The 22,672-nt window shown below is 36.3% G+C and overlaps 2 protein-coding genes across 5 annotated transcripts in view; one reads left to right on the top strand and one right to left on the bottom strand.

Annotated features, from left to right (window-relative positions):
• Positions 1-5,417, top strand: part of LOC115455705 — a 45,892-nt gene extending 40,475 nt beyond the window's left edge. The window contains exons 5-8 of the mRNA XM_037436943.1: positions 138-971; positions 2,750-2,953; positions 3,349-3,488; positions 4,509-5,417. Of these exons, the coding sequence (XP_037292840.1) occupies positions 138-971; positions 2,750-2,953; positions 3,349-3,488; positions 4,509-4,771 (1,441 nt within the window). The 3' untranslated portion in view covers positions 4,772-5,417. The remainder of the gene's footprint in view (positions 1-137; positions 972-2,749; positions 2,954-3,348; positions 3,489-4,508) is intronic.
• A 678-nt stretch (positions 5,418-6,095) lies between these two features.
• LOC115455655 (trichohyalin) overlaps positions 6,096-22,672 on the bottom strand; it is a 102,735-nt gene continuing 86,158 nt past the window's right edge. For 3 of the 4 annotated variants that reach the window (XM_037436733.1, XM_030184308.2, XM_030184309.2), the window contains 3 exons: positions 16,354-16,625; positions 15,239-15,466; positions 6,096-9,080 (listed from right to left, as the gene is read on the bottom strand). In XM_037436733.1, the coding sequence (XP_037292630.1) occupies positions 7,996-9,080; positions 15,239-15,466; positions 16,354-16,625 (1,585 nt within the window). In that variant the 3' untranslated portion in view covers positions 6,096-7,995. The remainder of the gene's footprint in view (positions 9,081-15,238; positions 15,467-16,353; positions 16,626-22,672) is intronic. The other variant, XM_030184310.2, reaches the window with a different exon arrangement.

Genomic DNA, 22,672 nt, shown 5'->3' on the forward strand with positions numbered 1-22,672 from the left:
CAATGCAACCGCATCCGCTGCATTCCTCTGCTCCGATACTTCAGGAATTTTATTTTTACTTGCTTCCTTGGATAAAAAATAGTTTTATTGGATTGCTTTATTTAACGGAATAATCAGTATAATGATTTATGTTACAGGAACAATGGAAAGAAAGGCGGCGGTTCGCCGCTAGGGTTCAATGAACTTTTCAATGAATTCAAAGTTCAGGAGAACTTGCACTCGATGGATGAGATTCTAAACGCCATAATAGACGCAGAAGGGATGTCGTTCAATGATTTGAAACCGATATATAAAGAGTTCTTGCTAAAATTAGCAGTAACGTTAACGAAAGACGAGATCTTTCAGCACAGTAAGGCAATTATGAAAAAACAAAAGAAAAAGATTCTAAGAAGAAACAGTACGTTCCAAAATAAAAGAAGGAAGATATTCAAAGGTGCCAACGGGCTCCGGATGGTTTTTAGGCTGCCGTTTGGAAAGGAAATAAAAGACAAAGACAATAATAAAATAGGTCTTACCGCGCTAGACTTTCAAACATTGGCGAATGCTAAAGAACCGATTTCAGAAAGTTCAGTTTCCACGTCTAGTTATGATATGCGGCAGTTTCACCCCAAAGAACCGATGCTGCCACCGCCAAAGAGACAGGTGACGAGGCAAAGGAATTCTAAACGCGACAAGATCGTTCACGTATCGAAGCGAAACGGAAAAATTTCTAGACCGGGAGAGAGGACGTCTACATCGGAAGATTCGGATTTTCTGACTCTAAGCAATCGTCTCGGCGGCCAGAACCGGAATAGTTCGAGTGGTTACGTTTCGTGTTCGGAATGCGAATCGGAAAGCTGCATCGATAGATGTTATTGCTCACTTAAAGACGATTGCAAATCGAAATGCTACTGCTCCGCCACCGAACTCAAGAAGGAATCATCGAAAACAAAACTTTTAGCTAAAAGCAAGAGCTGTAAAGATTGTTCGAAGTAAGTAATTTATACATAATGGTCATTTTTTGGTTTGTTTTCCTTGTATTTTGCATATTTAATGAACTTAACTTTCTGCATTAAAACATAAACCTAATTGCGAGCGAATATTCGGTAACTTCAAGTCAACAACCTCATTGCGTAAAATGTGCAAAGAAGTTATCAGTCTTTTTCCTAAACATGGAAATAAAAACCTTATAACTCGGTTATTAAATTTATGTAGTAAATCAGACAACCGTTGCAAAATCTTTTGAATATTAATCAATTTTGACATAAGTATTTTTCATAATTAAATATCAAAATGAAATAAATGCATAAATTATCTTGCTCAGTAGGACCACATTACAATAAAACATTCTTCAATTAATTATTTGTTTGAATTGCGATGGAGCCGTCTTGTTAGATGATTCATAGTACGATACAAGATTAATTAGTGGACGTTACAAAAATTTTAACAGTTTATAGCCAAAAATTTCTCTGCTTTCATTTGTCTTCGTGCCGTTTATCTCAAATAGAATTGGACAAAGTGAGTGTGCAGCTAATTACGTTTGCAGTATCGTCTTCACCAGCCAGTGGAATTCGTGTCTTGTTTATTATTATTTATGGTTCATTATAACAATATGTTGGATGTAGAAATGAAACGTGTGAAGAGAATCAGAGCGTAGCGCGTCCGCGGCTAGTGGGCGCGCGACGCCTTGTGCGCGCATGTGAGCAACTGAACCAAATTAAAATTATTTACAGTTGAATCCGTAATTTCACTAGGATCAGGTTTAATTGCAGATATTTTTGGTGCATTCCAAGTTGCACCACTAGTCGATGAATTAATTTGAGTTTCTACATTAGATAATTATAAAAATTATTACTGAGACTAACGTAATATAGATTGCGTTGATTTTTTTTATTGCTTTAAATGACGAGACGAGTTTGTCGTTCGCTTGATGGTTAGCGATACGACCGCCGTAAACAGTAGAAACACCTTCGAATAAGTTGAATTACACAGTACTGTAGTATTCCACAGCGCTTGCCATCCTGAGACATGAGATGTTGTGTCCAATGTCCTTCAAATCAGAACACAACAGTGACTACATACTGTTGCGTGGCGGCAGAAATAGACATTGCGGTGGTACCTACCCAGGCAGACCCTCACATAATATGAGAGACCTTATCACCAGTAACAGTGATTGATTGTCGTTCCGTTTCTGCTTGGCTCTGTTCTAGCGGTTCCTTAAGTTTCAATCTTTGATCGTCTATGCCATTATTGCATTTCTCTTTACACTGGGAGATGTTTTACGATGGTTATTAATTAATTAGAATATAAATTGACCTGGATGCTACAACGATTACCACTAACTTATCATGTTAATATAAATATTTTATATCAAAAAGTACTTGTACAGCTTTCTTTCCCCACTTAACAAGATTCTTGCAAGTTCTTAATTGGACCATTAATAAAAATTAACTGCATATTTTTATCACTTGAAGTAATTTGGATCGTCCTTTCTGATGTCAATTAAAGTCCATATTTTCGCGTATTAAGATTACAACGTAGTATACTTTCTCGATGACCTTGATTTTATTGATACTTTTGAGGCCATATGATTGAGCCAAAGTCGGTAATTGGATGCTGGAACCATTAAGTTTTTCATTACTTATCCATTTTGGGGATTGATTGATCTTAGTACCAGCTGTTTGTAGATATCTACTCTTTGGATCCGATATTTTTCATCAAAATCTATGAGGATCATTAAATTAACCTATCACTCATATCACTGTTTCAGAGAATACTACGACGGGGACTTTAGCTACTGTTCATGCGATTCTGAGAGCTGTGCTGATAGTAATAAGTGCTACTGTGTCGGCCCGAGGAGAGGTGTTATGCAGAGCTCTCAGAGCTTGGAGTATCTTCGCAGCCCTTCGCAAAGGACCTACTCTGAGAGGCTGAAGCGGTACGAGGAGTATGACGGAAGAGGTTCTAGGACTAGGTAAGAATAGAATTAGAGAAAAGGGAATTGGGAACTAGAGTGAAACTGTGGATAAAAACGGAGGAAACTTAAAACAAACAGCGACTATGAGCTCTGTTAGGCAAGGCTCTTATGATCTACAGGTCAATTTGGATTTGTAAATATTTTAAACCGAAATCGGGGAGCATATGAGTTTTTCTAATTCGATTTGATGGCATCTACTAGTGCGGATTGATTTCAAGCAGGCGATCGGTTGTAAAAATCGAGTTAAATTATTCTACAACATACTTGAATTTTTTTTACGCCGATTTCAATGAATGAATTAGGGAAATCTGGGCGTCATTCCGCTTATTATCAGGTGCAGTAGATTCATTAACATTAGATATTTTAACCATGGACTTTTACGATGTTTTCAGGTCAAGCGCGACCGGTCACCGTCGTCGCGAGGAGCGTGGCCGACGAGCTCGAAGCTCCGACAGCCTCGCGCTGGACTACGAGCTGCTGCTGCAGAACAAGGCCAGGGACACCAGGAGCCGCAACATGCAGCGGCTTACTGGTCAGTTGATTTGTCTCTTGATACGCTTTGTTCTATATCTTAGACCGTGCAAATGACGTTTGTAAATTGGAATGGGAATTCACAAGACTATATAGTGTAAAATAGCCTACTCCTTTAACAGTGGCATAGCTTGTTATACAGAGGATATACGCACATTTATTGGAGTCCATTCAGCGCCGGATTTATTCTTCCTTAAGTAAATGTCACTCAGTTTGTGCCGCCCCGCATATCTCGCGTCCGGATGCCTATTTCGTGGGAGCAAAAAAGATTCTCAGGTTGGGCACAAGCTTATGTTTAGCGTAAGGGCTTAACCCTTAGGTGCCCTTAAAGCTCGAGGCCCTGTATTATTGATACGGCTGATATAACCGTAGCAATGCCTCTTTTTGTTTTCTATATTTTAAAATAAAGCTGTATACTATACCTAGGGTTACAACACTTGAGGCAAATATCCGCTGACATCGATTGTTACCAACAATTTGGCAATTATTCTAGACAAGATATTTAAAAAGCAGCTCCTATTTTGTTTACTATATCCCATTATTGTTGTATACTACATGGACCTTGTTGAGACTAGACGGAATTTCCGTGCTTTCCGGCGTTTTTGCCATGCCTATTGTAATCAAATCTAACAGCTCATGTGATAGGACCCTTTCATTTGATTTTATCCGTGGTGCTATATAACTAGCTTATCTAGTTGTAAACGTCCCTATCCTTGAGGTTAAATCGCCTCCTTACATCATGATTTTGTCACCCGCATTGCTATGGAGGGAAGTGGACAATTAATATTTCCAACTCCTCCCTATCTTTCTATTTGATTAATTTCGTTGCGGGATAATGACATATTTTTTGTTTTCCCTGAGACTCGCCGAGCTTCACTGCCCAGTGTCATAAAATGCGTGCCACTGCTGATCCTGGCTTACAGGAGTTGTTGTGGTAGGTGTGAGGGCGGGAAAGTCTCTATATCCCATTATTGAATGTAACAGTGAATTTATAAATTATATAATATTTATTAATTTTTAGTCCGAAGTACCGGTGCGGGTTCGCACGACGCTCTCAGCGTGAAGAAGTCAGCCGAGATGGCAGCCCTTTTCGCCGATGTGCGGTTATCGCAGCGTACGGACGTGCGCTCGTTGTCCGGCGCGCGCGCACCGCACCCCCGCCCCGCGCCGCCGCCGCTGCCGCCCGCGCCGCCTCGCGCCGCGCCGCCACTCGCCAGGATGTTCGACCACCGCCCGCTCAGCAGAAACGCCAGCCTTGAAGATACCCTCGGGTATCTGCCTTGATTATACTTGAGCGATTTTTTGAAATTATAAGACATTTCATAGTAAAATTATGAATGAGTATTTACTGAAGTATTAAGGCTTATTTTAAATGTTGATAAAGAGGGTAAATCTACTTTTAACACGTTGAAAAAATCACAATAGTTTTTTGTAGTTGATGTAACAATTTCGCATCGGCATTAGATATTACTAGTGTTGTATAAAAATCGGCGGACAACGGCTTGGCTGTGCCTTTAATTACGCTAAAGTTCTTGAGCGGCGAGAGCTCCAACTATTAGGCGGAAGATTACTCGTTTGCTTATATATAAAAAAATGCTTATAATTTCAAAAAGAACCTCCATCTCAACAGAGACGATTATAAATTGGTATGAGTCAAACAATATACAATGCGACGTGAATAATAAAAACAAAATGGAGGCCGGGAGATTTTTAAGAGGAGATTAATTGTGCAATGTGTTATAATATATCTCAAACGTATACCACCTTATTAATAAAATAAGGATTTAAAGTATATCGATATGTCTAAGTAAAACTATGTATGTAGTTATTTATTGTTGCAAATAACATTTTATACATAGGGTGCAATAATCTTGAGTCATATTTTTAATTAAGTTTTTTATTTTTCTTAAACGTTTTTTTTTACTGTAGATTATTGTAAATTGAATTAAGAACACTTTAATTATATTTCCTTATATTTCCTATTTTTTATTTTCATTCACTAGATATTTTAAACATAGAATCATTCCTGTTGCATACTTCATATATTTATAATTGTATAAGTAAGCATATATGTATGGTGTATGATATTTTTGTATGAAAATTGATCTTCATTTGTAACTCTTGTGCAATACAGTGCAATATTTTTGTTATAATATAAGTCTTGGCTAAGTCGCCTGGTGCAATGCTGTAAATAAAAATTAAATTAATCTGAATAAAAATTGTTTTTATTTAAATCAAATTCATAGAACTAGACTGCCGGTGGCTTAGTAGTATTATATTACAACTGACAGCACTGGCTGAGGTCTCGGGTTCGATGCTCGGGTCGGGCAAAGTAATATTGCGTTTCTCTACTTAGTATTAGCCCGATGCGGCGATAGGCTCGCCTCCTATCACAACATGGGACGGAATACACTCGGCGGAAACTCAGTGCACCGGTTCCGCCTCTGCCTGCCCTTTGGGGGATAAAAGGCGTGAGTGTGTGTAAATTCAAAGAAAAAATATGACAATTCAAATAACTGTGCTGAAATGAATAGTGCTGAACCAAAATCCTCATTTACAATTTGATTAAAGAAAGCTTATAGAGTTATGAACAAATAAATATACGCAATATTTATACAAATATTTTATTTTTAATAATTATTTTACAAAACAAATCAGATACATCGGATTTTGTCACTGGGAGTTCACGCCGGCACACAGTTGCCTTTTAAATATTATCTCTACAAATATAAATCCTTTCAGAACAAAATTAGCTTTTATCTTCTACATGTTTTGGTTACTTTTTATTTAGCATGACCATTACTCTATCCGACGGGAAGTACTTTGTCCAAATAACATAACGGTCACCAGAATACCATACATTAACTATACCCGATGATTCTAGAAATTATTCATGTAAACCTCTATGGTGGATTGTTTACGGAGTCTAATAAAACAATGTAGAGACTAAATAAATGAATAAATCTCCGATGTTTATAAGAGCAGGTATGCTGGTAAATATATCAATTCTAAAGTAGTCTTATTTTGTAATATAACGACGAGACGATTAAAGATATTATTTACCTAAACTTTTAGAAATTTATCTTTAATCAGCGTTCCATCTCTTTCCTTTTTAAATATGTTATGTAAGAAGGAAAGGGACAAAAAACTGATTTAAAACAAACCAGACCATACTCTTATGATCTGAATACATAACATTAAAAAGCAACATAGTTTCGGCGCAAAAACTATAACAAAATTGCAACCATATAAAACAAATAATCAACCATCTTGGGTCTCTACATATGACTACGTTTAGTAGACGAGTACCTATCAATTAAGGGTGGTTAGTGTTCAATATATAATCACACGACTATTGACTGTATTCAAGAAATAATCCTTTATATATTCCGGCTACATGGATCGAGCTCAGTAGAGTAACAATAATGATTACGGCTTTCTATTGAGTAAGGTTAGGTTAGGTTGGGTTGTAATTTATAAGAATATTGATAATGGCTAATGATAATATAATGGATGTGGGCCGCTTCCAATAGGTCGATCTGGAAATCTTTGGGGGAAGTCCATGTTAGGCTGGACATCCTGCGGGTGATGATGATGATGATCATTGACAATGGCTACTGGAGAAGTATTTTCTTTTATTTATATTTGGGTGGCTCACAGCTATCAAAAATAAAACATATAGGCCGAAATGAATACAATAGATAAGCCAATTACGAGCCATAAATATGTCACATAACACTATTTGTACAGCGCATTAGTCTTGATATCAATATATTGAACACTAACCCCTCTATTTATACAGTAATAAAGAATAAATTAAATAATGAAAATCCAATTTAGATAACATAAACCTCGACAGATTACCTACAACAATAACATGCATTTAAACTAATCAATTATAACGAATAAAGGTACCGTCTCTATTTACAATGTTATATAGTGTATACTGTCCATTGAGTATTTATATACTAGGCACTGATATATAGTGCACTTATGTTAACTCAGGTAAGATATTTCTCAATAGAACTTGCAGACAATAAACATTTAGACCACGAACTTTCATAGTACGACAATGGATACAAATTCAGTTACTTCTACACTGAAATGATTATCTAATTTGATTCGTTTGGTGTTCAAATTTTTAAAATACGTAAATTGTTTCGGTGTAAGGAACAGGCCGATACCATGACTCCTAGATTAGAAACAAATATTTCTCAAGTATACGAACATTGATCAAATATTTGTTATTGGTAATCAAATTAAAAGCCCTAATTATCGCTCCATGCGTCAGGAGGCTGGCAGTATAAGTATGTTTATATTGTTCACGAATTGTATTGAAAAATACGATATGGATTGTGATTAGTCGTAATGTCGCTTCATTTGAAAGATTTCAAACAAAATCTTCAAAACCGTGCGATTTGTACGTTTCGAAGTCTTCAAGGATATCCTAGTGTTATAGACTTTAATACATAAGTATATCGTCAATTCGTCTACTCTATTATGGCATATCAGTAGGGACGGACGGTTCCCAGGCGACCTCTCGGTATCGGCTCCGCGTAACTGTGACGGAACTTCGTCTGTTGCCTGTCGGCGAGGTCCCGGTAATCCCTGTAGTCCCTATCGTAGTACCTGTCCCGGTCTCCCTCCGCGTACGACTGGCGCTGATCCTCCAAGAGGCGGGAGCGGCTGAACGCCCTCTGCCTGTCGTTCCAGTCCCTTCTCCGTTCTTCTATCATGGGCTCTATGATCTCGTCTTCCTCGATGCGTCTGTCCAATTCCCTCCTCTCTCTGTTCTCCCTGTATCTGTCAAAGTCTTCCCTATGAGGCTTGGGCTCGATCCTGTTCAAGTACTCCTCAGTGCCGTACTCGTAACGCTTGACGTCATCACGCTTCCTGCCGACCCGCGGGAGCCTCTCAACCTCCCTATGAGCCAGTTCCCTAGTGTCCAGTTCGCGTCTCTCCTGGTCCTTGCGTCTATCCGGCTCCCTGTGACGCTCGAGATGAGAGCGCTCCGGTTCTCTCCGGGAGCTTAAGTCCCTCCGCTCCTGACGCTCATCCCTCCTTTCCTCCTCGGGGGAAGAAGTCGAGCGACTGTTCCTCTCTAGCATACTTCGCCTCATCGCCATGTGCTGTTCCAGCTCTCTGTTGAACCTTTCCCTCTCAAGGTTCATGAACTTCTCCTTGGCTACATTGAACCGGTCTTTTGGTGATGCATCAGCGACTTTCAGGCTGCCTTCACTCGCGCCCCTTTGAAGTTTTCCGAATCGTCGGTCCTCGACTCTGTCTATGCTCCTGTTGGAAGGTTTGGCTTCAGCGATGTACCGTCTCCTGTAAGTGGTGTCGTCGGCAAACTTTTCCGTTTTGGGTTTGCGTTCAAGCGACTCGTTCCGGAATCGACGTTCAAAGGTCTGATCGCGGAAGGGCGCGAGCTGGTCGCGGAACTGTTCGGCGAAGTCATCGTTGTAGGCGCGGTCGTAGCCAGGCGAGAGGGCGCGGCGAGCGGGAGACGCGCGGCGAGGAGACGCAGCGCGGCGCGGCGACGCGTCGAACGCCTCGTGCATCAGATACGCTGTGCTTTCGGCCCAGTCTTCCTCTGGAAACAGATACAAATATATTATTTTCTTTCCATACAATGTACTGAACGTTTAAGGTTTTCGAATTCAAGATAGCCCAACAGAAGACAGCAAAATACAGAATTTAAAAATATAATGGAACCCGTCACTCGAAGATATTGACTGTAACACAGAAGTTCTCACATTTTACTGTTTGAATATTCTAATGTAAACAAAGATATATTTAAAAAAGAATAGTGAAATCTAATTTCCATAAATCTGTGTTTGTCAGTCCTAAAAACATATTAATTGAGACTCTTTGACCGTCTGGTCCAGTTCGAGCTGTGTAGGCACTTTGCATTCTTGACCCATTGTCGGCACTTAGGTAACGGTACGTCACCTCATCTCCTCACGGTTTTTACTAAACTTGTTCTTACGAATTGACATAGATAACCTGTCGCACACATGCGTGGGTAGGGCTGGCGCTTTCAGAAATTCCACATTGATAATTTTTGTGTTTTTTTATACATTAACTGTTGTGAAAGTATATTTCATGAATCTTTAGAAATGTTGTTTGACAGTTAATTCTCTGGAGTAATGTAATTTGTTTAATTTGGATAATTTACGAAAACAAATGAGCAACAAATTCACTTCAATTGTGCAAAGTGAAATAGTATCTAAATGTTCTTCGACAATCGACATAATCAGGCACTAGCAATTATTGAGGAACATAAAAAGGAATTCATACCATTAAAGCATTTAAAAACTGGCAACCCTACAAAGCTATCAACGACAATCATCAGCAAAGTGCGCGTTTTAATTGTGTGGGATTCGGGTAAAGCGGCAACACTGTCGTTTTCATATTGTTGCCACGTTCCACTTTTGAACCACAATATTATAACAATGGCGAAGATATTCGTTTGTTTTTCGAAGGACACAAAAGTTGGCCACCAGTTCGAAAGTCTTTACAACTCGTTCAGTGAGTTTTTGTCTGAGACAAATCGATAAATATGACATTTAGTACTCTCTTAGTCCGCTAGGGGCGCTGTACAATTCATAACGCCTCTGTAAATATAATTGAAGCACCACACGCTACGATATCTCTGCTCAATTATCACGAAATAGAATTTTGTTTCATTCAACGATAAATCTCAAGCTAGCTCAGCATACTATACTTTCAAACTGGCATCAAGAGAAGAATGGTACACGTTGTTCCGTCTATATGTTCGTGGTATTTTTGATCGAAGAGTTATTCCCTCAATTTGACTTTGTGATATGTTCACTTCATTTAACCGGTAGTTTCCCATAACAGCGTTTACTCTCCACTTATACGTTATGAGTACATGCAATAACCTCTATATTGCAGTACTAAGCTCAAAAGCGGTATCTCAAATAAATCTAAATCTTGATTTTTATGTCGTCAGATAGCTTAAAGAAATATCCATCCAATGAACTTACCTAAATAACGGTATCTTGTTTAGTACTTGTTAAAAAAACCCTTAAAAGAGTTTCTCTATCTCAGTTTTACATATAAAACTATATTTACAAAACTTCGATTATCTAGAAATAATCTCTGACATACCGCTTTTGCGCTTAGCACAGCTGTATAGAGGTGCACCGCTCTCAATTACTTATAAACAAAAGAACTAAAAAAGTATGTATTTAAAAAAAAACCATACGTTTTAATTAGCTCCTCTTTACGAAAAACTATTAGTCTCTCTCACGTATTGTCTTGGGAATCCTAAATTGGGACGCTGTGGGATTCCCATTCAATGAAAACAAAGGATAATACTTGCATAGTTTTTGTACCATCTATGGCTTTTATGTTTTGCGCCTTAAAGGTTTAAGATTGTTGCAGTCAAGGATACATCACATAGTAGAGGTAAATTTGTTCTACGTGAGAGTCTGTATGTATTAATACTATTATAATAGCAGTACAATAATTGTTACTAATCTGGTGATCGGAGACGTTATTAACACCAGGGCTGAGTGGAACGTTTATGTAGGCTTCACCTGTCTTACAATCCAATACTTGGGATTATAGCAACATCCGAGTAAGCATTGAGCGCGCCAACCCCGTACGCCAGCGGTCCTAACACACAACACTTAGTATGGTGATAATATTTGAAACGATGGTAAAAACTGAATTGAAGTAAATAGTTGGAATTACTGATGTAACTGATGTTGTAATTTATAATAAATCAATAATCTAGAGTATTATCAAAGATCGCTAGATCAAATTGATAATAAATTCCCACAACTATGACATAACTAAAATCTAACAAACGTATTTTGCAACAGATTATTCATTGTATATTCAATGGACCGCCCATGTATGCCATGAAGGCGTTACGGTATTTATCTATGAATGTAGTGGCCTTATTATTGTGGGTTTCATTGAATTGCTAATTTTCGACACATACTCACGCCTTTTAGCCTTAAAGGCTAAGCAGGAGTGCAAGTTGTGCACCCACTTTTCACCGCGTGTATTCGTGCCATGATGTGGTAGGGGGAGCCTATCGCACTATTGAGAAAAATTCATTGTTCTGGTTTGATACTGAGTAAAAAACAAACCAATATTATTTTGCCCAGCCCGGAATTCGAATCCGAAACATAAATGGAAATCGTACTGCGTGCCCGCAACACACCTATGCCGCCAGGCGCTCATAGAACAAATTTAAATTTGGACCTATAGTTATTACTATTACTATATACTTTAATCTTCATTATATTTAAGTAATTTTGTTTACGAGTAATATGGACCCAGCGAAAGGGTTAACATCAGGCAAGAGGCCAGTCATAAGATCCAAGCAAAAGTACAGTAACTTGCTTTAAGAAGTTTTACATCGACCTCACATTCAAGAAGCATAGGAGTAAAACAAGAGAAAAAGATTAGTTAAGCCGAAGTCCCAAAAAAACCTCTTTGGCTTAGTCTGAAAGTTAGCAATATACCGTAGTCATCAGTAAATAAGGGTGAAATTTTCTGAAAGGGTATTTGACAGTATAGGTATGGAGAAATGTTCCAGAAAAGAAACCCGACAATATAGGTACTAATATGCATAAATGCTGTCTGCAAATCCTAAGTATAATTAGATTTAACACGAATTACGAAAGAGAAAATCAGTAAAGAACGGGTTATAAACCCTTCGCCATTGGAAGTCAGTTTCATAGACTTAAATAACATGCTTTGTGAATTTATCGCTCGCTTTAACGGTGAAGGAAAACATCGTGAGGAAACCTGCACATCTGAGAAGTTCTCTATAGGAATAACGAAGGTGTGTGAAGTCTACCAATCCGCACTACAGCGTGGTGGACTAAGGCCTAATCCCTGTCAGTAGTAGAGGAGGCCCGTGCTCAGCAGTGAGCAAGTATATAATACAGGGCTGATATTATTATTAAATAACATGCTTATGACAAAAAATAGGAAAGTGACACCAACTGTTACTCAAACTATTTCCGCGCTCAAACAAAAAGTCAATGAATGAGAGCTATTAGCATGTACGTATTACGTCGCGCGTTTTCTTTTCGTACATAATTAGATAATTATCGAATAGAGTTGTCAAACTTTTTGTTTACTTGCTGGTGGTAGGATATATGTATTCGTCCGGATAGCAAACACCGTACATATGGTGTTAAAAACTGACATAGTGGCCTAGGTGTTACGTGTAAGGTTGGTGTTGTCAGTGGCGGCCCTAAATGTCGCAAGGCTCCAGGCGAAAGCAAAAAGAAACAGACGCGAGGCCCCGGGCAGAGTAAAAAAACGTTCCCCTGTTTTAACAGTTTCGTCGGTAAGAACGTAAAAAAGGTCCTGCGAGGCACCGCGCGAGGCCCCGGGTGGTTGCCCGGTTCGCCTCCCGCAAAGGCCGTCTCTGGGTGTTGTAGTTTGTAGTTATGGGAGTCCCAGCCCTATCTTATATGAATTAAACTCAAGGATGGTACTGGGTTAGTATGAATTTTCAAAGTTTTAGAATACGTTAATACACAGCGGCGTACTTAGGTGGTAATAGTTACAATTTAGTGGTCGTGCTGAATTAACAAAGGCGTAGGTCGCTTTTATATGGGAGGCATGGTGTGACACAGCGTTCTCGTATAACTACGCACGTGCACTTACATAGCAGTACAAGTGTGTGTCCCTACATCGCGTTCCGGTATCATCCTATATATCCTGTATAATTACTATGGAATTATACAATTGTTAATACGAACACAAAAGTTTAAATGTGATTTAAAATTTGTTCACCTAATTTTGTTTTTGACTGTTAAACGCAATACAACTACCATAGAATCACTCAAGACATTGTTTAAAGTCCTCGTATAGCTAAACAAACAGATTAAGTTGGAAGGTCGTTGCTAAATACATAGCATGTTAGGTCATCTAAAAGTATGACACAGTAATATAGCCTTTAATACCGTGTCATCTTCATTATCCAACTCGCAGTTTCGTTCGGAACCTGTTATATTATTTTAGTACGTGACATAATAAAGTAAAATATATCAAGACGGATAAATTCTTTGCAAATGAGTATTGGATATAATCGAGAATAAAACGCAAAAAAGCGGTTTGTAAAGATTCGAATTTAAAAAATGAAGAAGCAAAGGTCGAAAGGTATACATCCAAAACTAACAAGCGGATAAATAATGAAAAACGATAAGCGATTTTTGTTAAGTTGTGATAGACGTAATTAAAAGAGTGTGACATAGTTAAAGCAGATTGTAAGCACAGAATAAATAATATTACATAAATGATTTCTACTTAAAACATATTCAATTTTGCAAGATTCTATCAGAAATTTAGTTTTGTAACTCCAGACGTTTCAAAAACAAAGTCATGGGCAAAAAGTAGCGATAAATAAGTTTGTGATTTAGCGGTCGCCCAGGTAAAACCGGTCATAATAATACCAAACGCAAACCAGTGATGTAAACAGTATCTCAGCACGCACCGTTTAGGGTCGCCAATTATAAAAAAAATAGGGACGTGATTCAAATCGATTCAATTCTTGCTGAGTTGAAATTTGCGTCTCAAAATTATCTCATTTTGATCAACAGTAATTTTATAATTTGAATAGAAAAATATATTGCAAAATGCATTTTACAAAATTCTTACAACAAAGCAAATTTTATCTATTTATAATTATGTGATTGATTAATAAAAAATATCAGTCTTTTTAATCGATAAAGGAATTTGTAAAAAAATTAATACGATTTGACAACCCTATAGTTGAGTGAACGACAGGTCACGACAGCATGACGCCATCGGGTTATAGTGTTTTTTACTCTTGTATGAAAATGCTACGTAGTTTGTGGCTTAGGTGTCAATTTAGTGTAAATTCACCCTTATTGTTACCAAGTAAATCTTTATAGATTTAAAAATAAACTGTAATACGACGCAAATAATGTACCGAACACATAGTCCACTTACTTTTATGGGTACTTTTGCCTTAATTTCTTAGGTCTTGATAAGACTTAAAAAAGTAAAGCTGCCGTTATAAGTTATAAATATTTTATACTTATTAATACAACCAACACATAATCTTGACTTCGAATTTATATATAAGATTTGTAAGGCAAGTACTAGGAACTTTGAGACACAGGTAAGCATAAAAATAAAATCAAAAACTGATGCCTAACTAGAAACTCGTCAATGTATGTAATAATACAGTGAGCATGTTCTTTAAACCGTCCAATGTCTATGGCGCATTTTACGTTAACTTATAAAAGTAATTACATTATTAAAGTACTATTGTGCCCTGAGATAGTCATTATTGAAATTATAGCATAGTCTCAATAACAAACAAGGAAATAACATTTTTCTTGAACTATGAACGCATCATTTGAACAAAAAACTACATCATAAAATTCTTGTACCACTCTGTAATAGATCACAAATAGATGTAACAAAACATCTTTAAATTGCTATAATAATACAGTAGTAGACTAAACAATTTCGTGATGATTGTTTTGTTGTTAAAAAAAAGGTAGGCAGAGGTCTAAAAACTCTTTCTGATTCAAACGACTAACCACATACCATCAAAAGTAACAGTTCCTTTGCCTTTATAAAAAAGCGGCTTGTCAAAATTCCCGCCAAAAATCATAACCAAAGAAGTATTTTTTATTGTACGAAAAAGGTAAAGGTTTTCAAACATGAAGTTTAGTCAGCCATTGCCTTATTCAAATCAATTAAAAAAAAATATATACATACCGCTAGTGCTGTGGTTATCATGCTGCCTTGTGTACTCATTCCGCTCGGGAGAAGGTGCCAAATCACTGCCAATACCCGAGCTGCCGCCAGAAGACTCAAGTTTGCGTCGTGCATTTACACCCACGATATTCTGGTTGAGGCATCTTCTGGTGTCGATGTTGCTGAGGTTCCCCTTCTGCCGGTGTACCGTGTCGTAATCACGAGGTGGTAGGAGAATGGGACTCTTACCTGGAAGAATTTTGAATTTAGAATTATTAATTTATTTTTAATAATCGATTGCATGGAAATAATCGGGCCAGGAATGTGTTGAGTAATAATATTCTTAATCGTTACATAATTGATTTTTAATGATATGATCGTTTGAAATAAATATATTGGGACGTATTATTTTAATTTGTTCACAAAATGTTCATAAATTAATGCCTCTTTTTTGTAAAATAATGTTATTGGGTTTTTGATAAAATAAATTAAAATTAGTGACTTAAGTATCTATTTCAAAGCAGTGCAAGACTAAATTAATACCAACAAATATTATAAATAAATATAGACATTTACCTACAAGAAATGTATATTTTTTAAATACAATAATAAGCATTTTATTTCGCGTACATTCTTTCCCATGACTTATAATGATTTTGAACACGTAATTTTGCACTCTTTATAACAGTAAAATGCTTTAATTCTTCCAGTGCGAACTTATAATTTTATTGTCTTTGTTTATATAAGCTAATCTAATTAAGTAATAATTGAATATTCTCATGTACCTTGACTTATCATAAGTGCAACTATGTTCGCCTACGTGATGAATAAAGCATTTTTATTTTTTTATTTTTATTTTATTTTTTTTAATATCATTATAATATTTTGTTCAAGTTTAATTTCGAAATAGGCTTAGTTTGAAACATAAAAGCATCACGAGAATTCATTAATATAAATTAAAAGAAATAAAAAACTTTATTTTTTTTTTTATTGAATAGTAATTTTTTAAATCACATTAAAAATTTAAAATTGGAACTAAAAATAATGTGCATAAATATGTACGTATCAAGCGTCTACATACAAACCAACTACGTGCAGTAAAGCGGCTACCTACGAAAACTGAAAAATCGACTGACCTAAACCTTTTTTACCTGTCGACAACTTCTGCTTCAGTTCAGCAGCGAGACTGTCATATAAATTGGCGACGCATCTCTCCTCATTGCTTCCAGAATCTGATTCTCTGGACACTTCGCTCCCTAGGGAGGAGTCTGGCGGCTTCTTGGATGGCAAAGCGCCCCGCATTTGTAGCTTGCGTTCTATGTCCGCGAATTTCTTCTGGTTCTCTGGTCGTTCGATCAGGGCCTGGAGGTGCGTGTACAGCATCTCAGCGGTGTGGTCTGAATCGCATCTGTGGGCAAAAGGAATTTGGTTAATTCTTATTTATGGTGGACATTTTGACGAGCCGTAATAAAAGGTATTTCTAAATATTACATTTGAATAATAGCATAATTAAAGGGTTGTAATTATAATTTATAGTTGACTAGGTGTCGCTCGCGGCTTCGTCCGTTTGGAAAGCCTTTCTCGCTATAAAAGTCTCTAAAATACACAAATATAAAAAAATAGGTTAACAATTTTTTTTTCCCACGAAAGCAAATTATCACAATAAAGAATAGCCTATATTTCAATCCAGGACATGGTCTAGCCGTGAGCCAAACGGCCAAACCCGTTCAGATATTTCTACATTTACTTTTAACAAAGATCTTTAAACTTTCGCATTTATAATATTAGTAAAATAAGAAGTAAGATGACAGTGACCGTTTTGAGCCGAAGTTCGTAACTGGTTAGTGGGATGCTCTTAACATGGTCGCTTAATTTTCAAGGGTTGCGAGCAGCGAAGGCGTTCACTCAAAAGTCCAGGGTGTTTGTATTATCCAGGTCTTGCCAGGCCAACAAAAATATAGTAAGGTTAAAAAAGAATAGGTCCCCTTCCTTGAAATACCCAAGAAAACAAACACTTGAGTAGTAAGATCTACCACTCACATTAATTATTTTCGAGAATATTCAAAATCTGATCGTGTCCATTATTTAAATTAAATACTTAAGTAAAAGCTTATCTCAATGAATTTCTACACAACTAAAGAATAGCTGGGAAGTATAAAATAACTATTCGGGGGAAAGTGGCGCCCTCGTTTTGCGAAAACAAACCATTATTAATTAAAAGCATTTGGAGTTATAATTTACTACTTTTACTCACGACAGGCATTTTAATACTTTCCTATGTATTGTTTTTTAAAAGATTTATTCTCTCATTCGCTTTAGATAAGGTTCATTCGTTAAAACTTTTATGGTTTGGCCAGAAAAATAAAAAATCTTGCAATAATATATGGATCTAAATTCTTCTGGCAACGTTTACTTTGAAAAGAAAACAAAATGGCGCCGCCAGAGCAGGTTTTTGTATTCCTGGTGGAAATATAAATGACGTAATTTTGACTCGGTAGCAGTTTTGTATTTCAGATTTCTTCTGAATTCTAGTATGCCACCGTGTAGTAGCAAGCAGTGTGCTATCATTAATGTGATATAGATTGAAGAATATTGCACCTTATGTAATGAGACTTAAAAGATAATCTCTTACATGACATGCGAGTGTTTCAGACCGAGATTAATTTTAACAGGAGATGCTATGGTTTATTAGTAAGGAAGCGTATTACCCGCCTTGTCATGCAATTGTAAAAAAATATGCATTATCTATATATAACAAAAAAAAAAATGTATAAAAATAGACTTAGTAAAAAATTATAAAACGATTTAAAGGCTTACTAAAGGTTAAATTAAAAAAGGAAATCATTTAAGACACGACCTCGTCGAAACGTGTCACCCAACGGCTTTGTTGTGACACGCCGTTGGGAGATAAATTGTCGAGCAGTTTACTTATTACCTAACAATACGGTTTAATATGGCACGCACACAGACCGAGCGACTATTGTCAACGTTTATTGTTCTATTTTTGAATTTGTCAATTTTATACAAATTTTAAATTTGTATTTAAACTTTTTCGAATTCCACCAGTCCTTGCATGTTTTTTTTTTATTTTTTCAAGATCAAGTCATGGTTCCGGCCTTTAAATGTAATAAAGAAGACGTATAAGAAGACAGACTAGGCTGTATGGCTGAGAGCCTTTGCCTTCTCCTTAAGGAGTAAATCAAACCAAAAAAAATCAAGGTCATGACATCTCAGGATGGTCAGCGCAGTAGACTGTCAAACAATACTTTGTAATTCAAGATGTTGGATGGTGTTTCTACTGTTTATGGGCGGTCGTATCACTTACTATCATACGAACGGTAAGCTCGTTTCGTCATTTAAAGCAATAAAGTGTTCTTAAAGTTATAATCAGTACACATTCTTCAACAGATGTCAGATCTAAGACGAGCTGGCTGTTTAACATTTATTATGTAAGGATGATAAGTTGTTCATTATGGTTATGCGCTCTACATATGAACTTGTTTATGGCTTATTGTTTGGTAATTTGAGTATTTCGTCTTTGTAATGTCGAATTAGTAGTACTGGTTTGCCTACGATGTGTTGAAACTGTGCTTAGATTACCAAGATTAGGTATTAAGATCTGGGCTTAAATCTTTTAACCTTGTCGCAGGCAACTATAATATGATGAATTGTTATGTTTACGTCAATGTTTTATAATTTAATTTTTTTTTTTTATTTAATTTTTCTCATTTTAAGGGAGAAAGTTAAAATATAAAAACCACGATGAAATCCGAAATATAGTTTAATTTTAACTATAATATGCAATGAAATTGGTTAGTTAGGTAAAGCCAAAACTAGAGAGTTTTAAAAACCGAAATACCTCTGAGAAAATCCTAGACCTACTTGATCCTAAGGCTTCATAGTTCAAAGCCCTTTTGTGAATTACATTAACAAAAACTCCTTAACTCTCATTCCAACTTTTAATTATTTAGCAAAAAGCCATTTTAAAATATCAATACTATACAAAAAATTTGAATGTATCATCTGTTTGAGCGAAGTAATCTTTAATTTACCAGTTATTTGATGGTTAGTACAAACTGTACTTTGTCACTTCTCACACCGAAAATAGTGTATAACTTGACGGGGAAAATAAAAACCTGCTTTGGACGCGCTATTATTGTTTTAACGTTATAAGTATTCTGGAAAGTAGTTTTATATAATATTACATGGCGAATTTTTTTTTTATATCGTACCCCGCAGTCAAAATTATAATAATATCAACCCTGTAGTATATACTGTCCCACGGTTGGGCATGGGCCTCCTCTACTAATAAGAGGGATTACGTCGTAGTCCACCACGCGGGCATGGAGCGGATTAGTAGACTTCACACACCCTCAAAATTCCTATAGGGGACTTCTCAGGTATGTATGTTTCCCCACGATGTTTTACTTCAACGTTAAAGCAAGCGATAATTCTCAAATACACAAATGATTTTAGAAAAGTCAGAGGTGTGTGCCTCGGGTTTTAAACCTGCGGACATTCGTCTCGGCATTCCGTTCCTCACCTAACTATCGCCGCTTACAGTCAAAATTATGCTGTTTAATTTAAAATAGAACTCACCTCTACATCCTAATATCTATTCCGTAAAAAGTAAAGAAAATGCACAACACATCACTACAATTACCAAACTTTTCAATTAAATATGAAATTTTATCGATCCTTTACCACCAAATACAATAAATAGAATGACAGTGTAACACAAAGCCAAAGGTATTAAAGTCATCTGAACAAAAAAAGATAAAAGCAACAATAAGATCGTCGAACGAAACTATAGGTTAACAACGGAATGTTGACATTTTGAAGCCAAGGCGATGTCGGTTCATTAGATACAAGAATTCAACTTATTAATGCATGTACGTATGTGTTATTAAACTTAGTATTAATACAAAATGTGTCCAGGATTTTATATCGTTCTAATGATTATTAGATTTTACATATACGAAAGGAAAGCCGGCAGGAATTAGGTTATGTGGACCGTTCGCCAAGTACACAGCATTCTATTCAAACGCCTCCTTAGATCATGATTTAATCACCAGCATTGCTATGGAGGGAAGTTGACAATTAATATTTCTAACTCCTCCCTATCTTTCTATTTGAACTTTCCAGTCGTTTCCTTCCACCTTGGAGGGCCAACGGTGCGCTTGTCAGTACCTGATCTCCACTCGGGAACTTGTTGCCCCTTCTGCCGTCAATTCTTTGAACTATGTGCTCTGCCAGGTGCGGTGATATTAATAGAATAAAATTCGTGATAATATCACAAACGGACGTCTGATTCATATTGGCTGAAATCAACCGAATGTCAAGGTCTCCAATAAGATATAAATTTTTACGATGCATCGAAATAGATGTTAATTTCAGCTACATTAGAATTAGTTGAGGTTTGATATAGGAATTCGCATATCGATATGGTATATTAATTCAAGGTATTGGGTCAAATATTTGCGCCAATAAATGCAATGTCTGGGTCATATTTGCACAAAACTCAAATTAGTTCAGCCTATTTGTAACAGGAAGAAGAGAATTAGTAGCGGATCTAAGGAAGGTCGCAGTCATGATCAATTTGAAGGTAAATCTTTAACTTTAAATCGATACCTTAAAGAATTATTTTGACCGTATATAATAAGTTGATACTAATCGATAAAATAAAAAAATGATAAACAGTTTTGTGCGCACTTCACCACCGAAATGGAACATAGGGCTGTCAAAAACGGTATTTTCATGATTATTAAAAATATTTCCGAAATTCGGCACAATTTTGAAAGAGACAAACGATCCGTATTAAACAGAAACACCGTTACTTTTAAATAAGAAACGGAAAAGAAACTCACAATGTTAATTTCTTGGAATTTCGCAAGTGTGCGTGTTTGTGTGCTATGTCGGCTCCGATTTCATATTATTTCCTAAGAATTCATAATATACAATATTTCGAGTGAGTCGAATGAACCTTTTGAAATTAAATATGTAAAAGTAATTAACATCAACCAATAAATTGGTCACCATGTGTCAAGTTATCTAGTTTTTATTCAACTTCAAAAAAAGGAGGAGGTTCTCAATTCGACTTTATTTTTTTTAATGTTTGTTACCTCAGAACTTTTGACTGATTGAACCGATTTTGACTACTTATTCCTTTTTTATTTTTGAAAACTGGTACTTCCCATATGGTCCCATATAAGTTTCATTGTTGTTGGACCCTTGACTTCAGAGATATATCAGAAAACTCCTAAAATGTTGTCGTCAAGTATGATGTCCTGATTTTTAGTAACACAATCAAGCAAAAAATACAAACATATTAACAAAAAATTATACCGTCTTCAAAAACGACTAAAAATACATGAACAAATGTACGAAAACAATGTTTATTTTTTATTAGGCACCGCCTCCAAAATTGGTGACCAATAAATAGGTAAAGTTATTTTTTTTGCTTGTAGTGTTTTTTTTTTTTTTTTTTTACTTGGCCAATGCAACATTACTCACTCCACTCGATGGCAAGTGGAGTGACGTCAAACATGTCGTCAGTGTTATGGTTTGCACCACATCACAGTATGCTGAGTGGTCACCTGTCACAGTTACAACTAGCAACTCTGTCGTGCTAAGCTCAAAAGCGGTATCTCAAAAAAAAACTAGATTTTTATATCGTCAGATAGCTTAAAGAAATACCCATCCAATGAACTTACCTAAATAACAGTATCTTGTTTAGAACTTGTTAAAAAAAACCTTAAAAGAGTTTCTCTATCTCAGTTTTACATATAAAACTATATTTACAAAACTTCGATTATGTCGAAATAAGGTTTCCCTGACATACCGCCTTTGCGCTTAGCTCAGCAGCAATGTTATTTTATGTTATTTGTATTTGTTGTGTTGCGACTGTGACAAATATATATTTTTTTTCAGTAGAGTATGGACTGACGAGCAAAGATAATCCCTCGCCAATCGTCATAATTATGTCGGCCTCTTTTTAACAGACATATAAAGTTTTGCATTAGTAAGAAATAAACAGGCATATAAAGTTTTGAAATAGTACTAAAGAAATACAAATTTTCTTTTTGCCCTAACAATAAGGTATTTAGAAAACATGTCAGAAAAGTCCACAACTCGTAAACGACCATACGAACGACACTCGTAAACATTAATTTTCTCTTCATAGCTTATTAACGAACCATTCAATAACTCAGCACCTCCGTGGTCATTAGCAACGATAATAATTTTATTCCAACGAAACTGGCACGCGACAAACGGTGAAAGTGATTTTTTATTCATTTATAATCTGTACATTTAACTGTCACTTTGACAGTTCCGTCGGAACAAGTGCGTTCGAAATTTAAATGTTAATGATGTTACTATTTAGGGAAATAGATACTTAAATCGATTTGAACACATTGATATTTGAAATTGGCTTCGGTTTTTATGCAACGCTTT

The sequence above is a fragment of the Manduca sexta genome, chromosome 9 (genome assembly GCF_014839805.1).
Source record: "Manduca sexta isolate Smith_Timp_Sample1 chromosome 9, JHU_Msex_v1.0, whole genome shotgun sequence".
Lineage (NCBI taxonomy): Eukaryota > Metazoa > Arthropoda > Insecta > Lepidoptera > Sphingidae > Manduca > Manduca sexta.